A 7,948-nucleotide genomic window follows, 5' to 3' on the forward strand; every position below is an offset into this window, starting at 1 on the left:
GGGGCACTCCTGAAGTAGGGATGTGAAAGGTTAAACAGTTAATCATTTAACTGATAAGTGCTGAGATAACATGGTAGCTTCCGGTTATCCTTTAGCTTGCGCCAGGGCATAGTCTGGTAGGGGAGGGAAGCCCTGGGGTACTGATCTGCTTCATTTGGCAACATCTCTTTCTAGCCAGTGATAGTGTTAGAGCTGTAGTTTACGTTTGCATGCTGCAGGTGGCAGTGGGTAGCATATAACCGAGTTTGAAAGTCTCTTTTTTTTTCTAAAATCAGACCCTGACAGCTACAACAACACTCCAGCCCCACTGTTTCTGATTAATAGTTACTGGGATTTATTAACCATCTTGGACCTAACCATAGTTTGAAATGTATTTCTTTCAAATATATGAAATAGAAGGGGTCACTGAAATGTGTAGCACTTGTCACTACAGTGTTGTCAACTCATAATTTTTGGTGGTGTTCTTAATGTCTATGCTTCAGGAATGTCAAAAACTTAGCTCTTTCTTTTATCTATGTATATTAGCTAGGTGTGTAAATATCATTTTAAAAACTATTCATTTAACCTCTAATTATATCAGTTAAATAATTAAGCAGTAATGCAGCAGCTCAAACACAGCTGCTGCTGCGAGTTGCTCTAGGCTCCCAGGGCCCTTTGACTGGGGGAAGAGGGGTGTAGGCAAGCGCAGCCAGATAGCACAGCCCAGATGAAGCCCTGCACTGGGAGGAGAGGGCACCTGAAATGTGTAGCTCTTTTATCTATGTATAATAGATAAAAGAAAGAGCTAAGTTTTTCAGATTCCTGAACCATAGACATTAAGAACAACACAAAAAATCATGAGTTGGCAATACTGAGGTTCCCATAGTATTGCTGTGTTTGGAATAGAAAAAAAGAGTTCATCTACCTTTCAATACCATAATCTAAATTTTCGCTGCAGCTGACCTGAAATAGAACGGTATATATTCATTGAATTTGTAGATACAAAACTGAGTCTGGCACTTGGCCATCTAGTTACTAACACTAAACTTGCTTCTTTTTTCAGTACCAAAGAAATGTCAGAAGGCCCGGGAACATTTTGGTTCAGTAAAAACACAGCTGGCATCTTTGAAGACCAAGTTCCCTGCTGATCAGTACTACAGGTTGGTCAGATCTTCTGTAAACAGAATTATTTGATACCACACATGGGTATTATACATTTTAACTGAAAAAAAGAACATTCTCAAGGTTTTGGGGCCCAATGTTTTGTTTGTTTTTTTTCTCTCACTTCTCAGGTAAAGCTGTTTAAATAATTAGTCTTCAAACATGTTTAGATGAAAGTAGCTGGTGGCCCAAATATTCCTTTTTGGAAGAAAAACCCTGATAATATTCTGTAAAAAAACAAAACAAAAAAAACAAAAACAACCCCCCCAAAAAACACCCCCCCCCCCAAAAGCACGCCATGTTCTCATATCTTCCCCTTCCCTCCCTTCACTAAAATCCCTTTGAAAACTGCTTCCCCCTGTGCATACGGGATACATTTCTTGTTTTAAGGGGAAACCATATTATTTTGGAGCAGCTGTAATCACGGGTCTTACTGCTAGAATTGAGGACTGTCAATTCCATTAACTTCATTTACAGCTGTTGGGGTTCTGGCATTTCTGAAAGCCAAGCCCTGAATCTGTCAGGAGTTGTCCACCTGACTCAGATCTCCAAACTGGGCCTGTCATTTTGGGGTTGTGTTTGCTTTCCCTGCAAGGAGGGCATCTCCTCTGACGAGAGCATTCCAGAGAGCGCAGATCCTGTCACTTTCAATCCATTCCCAACTTGCAGGAGTTTTGACCACTGGAGGATAGGAAGATGGGGGGCCAAACAGTCTGACAGCTTTGCTTGCACGTCTGCTCCTCCCACAACCAGGCACTGATTCAACAGGCTGAGGATGCTATTATAAGCCAGTCTGGGGGTGGAAATTTTTGATTGTCAAAGAAATAATTTGTGTTTCCAACTGCGTCGTCTTATTTGCTTTTGACAAGCATATCGCACATAATCTGCAATAGATTGCATCTAATCTCCAATGACAGAACATACAAAAATGTATTTCTGTCCTGCTTGTGTGTGTTTCAACAGGTTTCATGAACACTGGAGGTTTGTGCTACAGCGGCTGGTGTTCCTGGCAGCATTTGTGGTCTACTTGGAAACTGAAACGTTAGTCACTCGAGAAGCTGTTGCAGAAATACTTGGAAGTAGGTTAACCCTTGCTGCTCTAAATCTAGTTGAAGTTTTGGAGGTTGTTGTTGTCTGTTATTGGTAGGCTTGTATTTGGTGCATATCTGTACAACCCAGTAATTAAATACAAGTAGAAATCTCTCTTTGGGAAAATGCAAACCAGAATTTTTTTAAAAGGAAAAAACATTAAAATATGACCCAGGTCCTAAATTTTCTTGGTTTAAAACCATGTAAATCTAAACGTATCAAAGATTTGCATTATTCCCTGTTTGCCTCTTTTTGTTTTTAATGGCAAACAGATGATTGAGTTACTGAATGTAGTGTTATGGAGCTGCGGTAGGTAAACACAACAGGGGAAGGCTAAAAATTTAACAATGGAAAACAGTTGTCTGTAGTAAAAGATAACTTGGGTGATGCTCATGGATTGAATGGCAGGTATCATGTCTCTTATAGAGGATGTATCCAGTGTTACACTGATACAACAAAGAGCAGTAGTCATAACATCATGTACAGGGAAAGAATGAGCCTCTATATTGCCATAAGGTTTCTGGACTGCAGTGTTCACTGTAGCAGACTGAGCTGCTGTTTGTATTCAGATATGATATTAAGTTGGATCACAACTCTTGTTTTTCGCCTTAGTTGAGGCTGATCGAGAGAAGGGCTTTCACCTGGACATTGAAGATTATCTCTCTGGCATTTTAACTTTCGCCAGTGAGCTGGTAAGTATAAGATTGACCAAGCATGGTAGCTGAACTGAAGCAAATAGCAGGTGCCCTGTTTTTCAGGCCCTATGCTTGGGGAGAATAAAGATTACAATGAATGATGCTTGGCATTGAGCCACCGAATAACAGGCCTTTCCAGTCACTAGGCAATATTAAGGTTCACTCTAGGACAGTGATTCTTAGCCATGGTGTCACGAAATCCTTCCAAGGGTGCTGTGGGGTGCCACGCAGCGTTAGCATTGTTAGGTGTGCAAATGTGATTCACAAGATAAGTCCACAGATTGCAAATAGGAATCCACAGTGTCAAAAGCATTTTTACCTGTTGTGGTCTTTCTAAGTTTTTTGCAACAGAAGAATTGCTCTAGTATTTTTCTGTAGTCAAAAATGAGTGGAAACTGTGAGCTGATATTTTCCAAGGGGTGTCTTGAGTCTACAGAAAGTTTCTTGAAACTGTCACAGGATGCCTTGAGTCTAAAAATGTTGAGAACCACAGCTCTAGGATATACATAGATGCAACAGTTATATTAGTATCTTTTGATATCACTGCAGACTGTTGTCATAGATCTGCATGATTCAAGTATAGTACAACTGCTACAACAACTTTCATGTTCTTTCAGGGTTAGTGTTATGGCAGTTTAGCTCATTTCTCTTGCTGCAGGATTATAGGGGTACAACAGTTTTATCTTAGCAGTGGCAGCTGATCCTTCTTCACTTCTAAATGATAGGTTTGCCTGAACCCCTAGCTGCTGACAGAGGAAAGAAGAACTGGAATTGATTAATTTTATCTAGTGCCTACTTCTGCTTAATCCTATGCAAATTTAAACCAGTGCCTTGTCTGTAAGGTGGGACTCGGGTTAGAGACGGGAGTGTACCTAGGCTGAGTATGTGGCACGGCTGCTTCGCATGGCGGAGTAACGGCTAGGAACAGTGTGTGTTGGCTTTAGGGACAGATTGCAGTAGACGAGCCCAGGATCCATGTGCTGCCAGAGTTACCATTCTCTGATGCCATCATGTGTGATTTCTTTCCACAGTCTCGGCTGGCAGTGAATAGCGTCACAGCCGGCGATTATTCTCGTCCTCTCCGCATCTCCACGTTTATCAACGAGTTGGATTCTGGCTTCCGTCTCCTCAACCTCAAGAATGACTCGTTGAGGAAACGCTATGACGGCCTGAAGTACGACGTGAAGAAGATTGAGGAAGTGGTGTATGATCTGTCAATCCGGGGACTCAACAAGGAGACGAGTAGTGCAGGCGGAGAAAAATAGAAGCTGCTTGTCTCGGCAGCACCATTGATTACCTCAGATGGTTGCCAATGAGGGAGGGGTGCTGGCAAAGCTCTCCTGCTTAGTTTAGAAAAACTACAAGTTGAAAACTGCTCTCTATTTTCTTAACAAATGTTTAGTACAGGTGTTAGACCTTGAACCATTTTGTACCACCCTGTCTCAGTAAAGGCAGCAGGCTTTCTGTGACGTTACTCTGTCGTAATTCCATGTGGCTGTCCTGTGAACCTTAGCCATAACTGTTGATAACTTCCCTCAGTCCCATTTCCTACTTAGCGTTACTCCTGCTGCCCTGATGTATTGTCCTGCTTCTGCTTTCTGTGCCCATGCATCCTCAGTGGTGCGTGTGTGGCATGCAGCTTAGTGCAGATACAGGTGGCATTTTAGGAGCCACAGTGTGTAAATACCTAGATCTCTTTTTAAGATACTAAACTTTAACAACCTTTTAAAAAAAAAAAAAAATCCCATCCCCTTTGAGTCGAGCAGAAGAGACTGGCGTAACGGTTTGTTATGCTGACCTTATTAACCAGTGTATTAAAAAGCCCTTAACTGCAAAGCTCGGATAAGAAGCTGGTGTAGACCAGTCTCCCAGATAACTTTGGCAAACACCATCCGGGCATCTCCGCTGTTTTTGTTTTTTTTGTTAAAACAGGATTTGTGTTACCAGGACAAGAGCAGAGTTTCTCCAAGTGTCTCCTTTCGCTGGTGTTTTGTTGCTGTCAGTGTTGAATTTTAAAGTGAACTGCATATCCTGAACTGAACTCTCAGTGTACTTGCTTTTCTGGCTGTCAAGGCTTCCTAGTAGAGCTAGGCTAATAGCTGCCTGGTTGAAGTGCAGGTAACTTGTCAGTTCTGAGTAACTTGTTCCCAAATAGGCCAAAAGTTTTATATTTTTTTTTTTATTTTTATTTTTTTTAAAGATCCAAGGTAGCTAGTTCATGTAGTGATGGGTTTGTATTTGAAGGAGTTCAGCTTATTAGTCAAGCTTGCATAGTAGATTTTTCTAAGTCCAAGCCTTTATATCATGTGTGTAAACTTGAAAACTCTCACTTCACGGGACGAAAGCCTCCTTTCCTAGGAAAGGTATTTGAATTGTATGTTTTGTGGTTGTTTTGTATGCTGGCAGAAGCTAAGAAGAAAGCAAATTCTCTAGGATAAGGACAGTTTCCAAAGGAAACAAATACCTCCTGACTATCAGCGAGCGAAATGAGAAGTGGTTGCAGTTTCAATGAGTCTATTTTGTTTGCAAAGGTTTTGCATACTTACCTTTTTAAATCTTAGGGTTGGTTGTTTTTCTTTTTTGTTTGTATGGTTTTGGGGCGGGGGGTGGGGGGGGAGTTAATAATCACAGGGAGAAACCAATGTCTTTGTTACTTTGGCCAATAAAAGTTGTGTTTTGACTTTGCAGCTCTCCAGTAATCCTGCTTGCTGACTGATGTTTAAGTGCACTCCCTCACATCCTGAAGTCCTGCTGGAAATATCTTAAAACAAATTCAGCCTTCCCCTTTAAAACATACAGGGTTAATAGTGTGCAAATGTCTGGGAGAGGAGACAAGCCTGTCACCTGAGATCAGGGAGGAGTGAAGATCAAGCTCTGAAGAGTTCACCTAGAACCCACCCAAAATGGGGATTTTGTTATATGGGGTCTTGACCGATGGGTTTATCGGAAATTATTCCGTAACCACAGTGTCTTCGTCTTTAATTCATTTGTTTCTCACACCTCTGAGGTGTGACAGGCAGATGGGTGATATCCCCACTTTACAGATGAGGAAACCAAGCTGGTGACAGACTTGCTCAGTCTCACAGGTGGTTTGTGGAGGAGCAGGGAGAACACAGGTCTTGGGAGGTGTCTGGCTCCCTCTTACCCAGCCTCTCCTCCTGACATTCAGCCTTCCAGCATATTGTGTTCCTGGGGCCAGATGACTATGAAGCCTCCCCCTGTGGCAGGGGAGCCTCTTCCCACAGCAGGATCATCAGTGGCAACACAGTAAAGGCTGTGTTCTTCATCCCTCAGACTTCTCCATAGGGAAAGGAGATGGGGATTAGAAAGCAGCAACCCTGCGGCAGCAAGACAATATTCGTCCTGCAGCATCCCCTGGTCCTCGGACCAGTGACTAGAAAACCTGGGGCTGTAGCTGCAGACATGTGATTTGGTTCCTCTCTTCCCTCTGGTTCAAGGTGCTTTCTTGCCTGCTCCCTCTACACAAGGACCAGGGGAGGAGAAAGCCCCTGAAAGACTTAGCCATTCCCCTCCTGCAAGGCATCTCCTCCATCCCAAGAGACCTGTTGGTCAGGGGAACAAGCTAGCTTGGCAATGCAGTGAGCGCCGAGGCAACCGTTGCCTGAAGACTCCAGAAACGGGGTGGTGAGGGTGGTTTAGGCTCGCAATGAACTTTAACCTTCCAGGCAAACTTGCAGTCAAAAAAGCAGCTCTGTGCAGCTTCTGTGCTGATCAAAAAAGGGAGGGGGGCCAGCAGAGGCACTGCAAAGGCTGACTCAAAGCCCAGCAGAACTATTTCTGCATTCCTGTCTTTTTGCACCCAGAGCTCTCTGGGCAATTCTTCATGCAGTGCTGTTGAGGACTAAATGCCTGTACCTTTTCCTGCTCCCCTTGCATTGCATTTCAGACAGCTGATTAACAGCTTCCTATTCAAAGTGCATGCGCTCAGCCTTGGGCGTGGGGAAAGACCTGGCCTCCAAGCAGTCAGGAAAGGAGCTGAACACGGCATAGGGTGTGAGGAGCCAGGGCCTGGCTTGTGCTCTGCTCCATCCAGCGTGGCTGCTGTCTCCAAGCGGGAAGGTGGACAGCTTTCTTGGAACTCCTTCAGCTGCTGAAGTTCCTGCAAGTTCCTTCTGTGAGTGAATCACCTGCTTTCCTTTGGCGGTCAAAACTGCTGCTCGGCCACAAAGAGCTCCTGCCCTTTTGTTTGGGAGAGTGACTTGGGCCAGGCAGAGAGGATGGAAGGTAAATGCACAAGATACTGGGGTATTCAGACAGGGGTTGTTACTTCCAGCATCTCTGGCTACATCCTTTCATTAAAGTGCTGCCGGCTGCTAGAGACCGGTCTAACAGAACTAGAAACCAGAGACCTGCAAGGAGAACCAAGCTGCAGTTCAAGCTGATTTTTATGGGCTGGAGCAAGTGCTTGGTTTTGGAAGCAATCATCCCATTGTGCTAATACCTCCCTTAATCTACGTTGCAGGCTCAGGCTTGAATTAATTGAGGACAGGTGCCTGATTATAATTACGGGTTCCTCTGCCTTGAATTTGCCTCTCTGCTTATTAAGAGCACTAACAAGTGTGGCACTCGGGGTTTGCTCTGTAATTTATTTGCTGTGTTGTTTCCTGAAGCAAAAGCTCCCTGAATGGAAGGGGAGTATCCTCCCATTTTTCAAATCTCTCTCTTAACAGTACATTTCTGGAAGAGGGAAAAACATGTCCTACGTTGCTACGAAGTGTCTCTCACCACTGGAAAGGCTCCAGCACTTTCTGTCTGAAGCAAATGCTGTTCATTTTGTTGGCTTGTCTAAAGTCTTCATCTAATGCTGTGAATTCTAGCAGCTTCTTGTCCGGGTTGTTAAACCTGCGCAGTATTTTTCCATATCTGTAACTTTTCTCAGGCTCTGGAGTAAGAGGCAGGCAGGTGCTGTTGAGCTAGTGATGGTTTCATAGATTCATAGATGTTAGGGTCGGAAGGGACCTCAATAGATCATCGAGTCCGACCCCCTGCATAGGCAGGAAAGA

At 43.8% G+C, this 7,948-nt stretch overlaps 1 protein-coding gene across 1 annotated transcript in view; it reads left to right on the plus strand.

The window, feature by feature from the left end:
- Nucleotides 1-5,306, plus strand: part of TSN (translin) — a 10,186-nt gene extending 4,880 nt beyond the window's left edge. The window contains exons 2-5 of the mRNA XM_025209368.1: nt 1,043-1,139; nt 2,104-2,219; nt 2,842-2,921; nt 3,956-5,306. Coding sequence (XP_025065153.1) covers nt 1,043-1,139; nt 2,104-2,219; nt 2,842-2,921; nt 3,956-4,189 — 527 coding nt within the window. The 3' untranslated portion in view covers nt 4,190-5,306. The remainder of the gene's footprint in view (nt 1-1,042; nt 1,140-2,103; nt 2,220-2,841; nt 2,922-3,955) is intronic.
- The last annotated feature ends 2,642 nt before the right edge of the window (nt 5,307-7,948 follow it).

Source organism: Alligator sinensis, unplaced genomic scaffold, assembly GCF_000455745.1.
Source record: "Alligator sinensis unplaced genomic scaffold, ASM45574v1 scaffold1133_1, whole genome shotgun sequence".
Classification (NCBI taxonomy): Eukaryota; Metazoa; Chordata; order Crocodylia; family Alligatoridae; genus Alligator; species Alligator sinensis.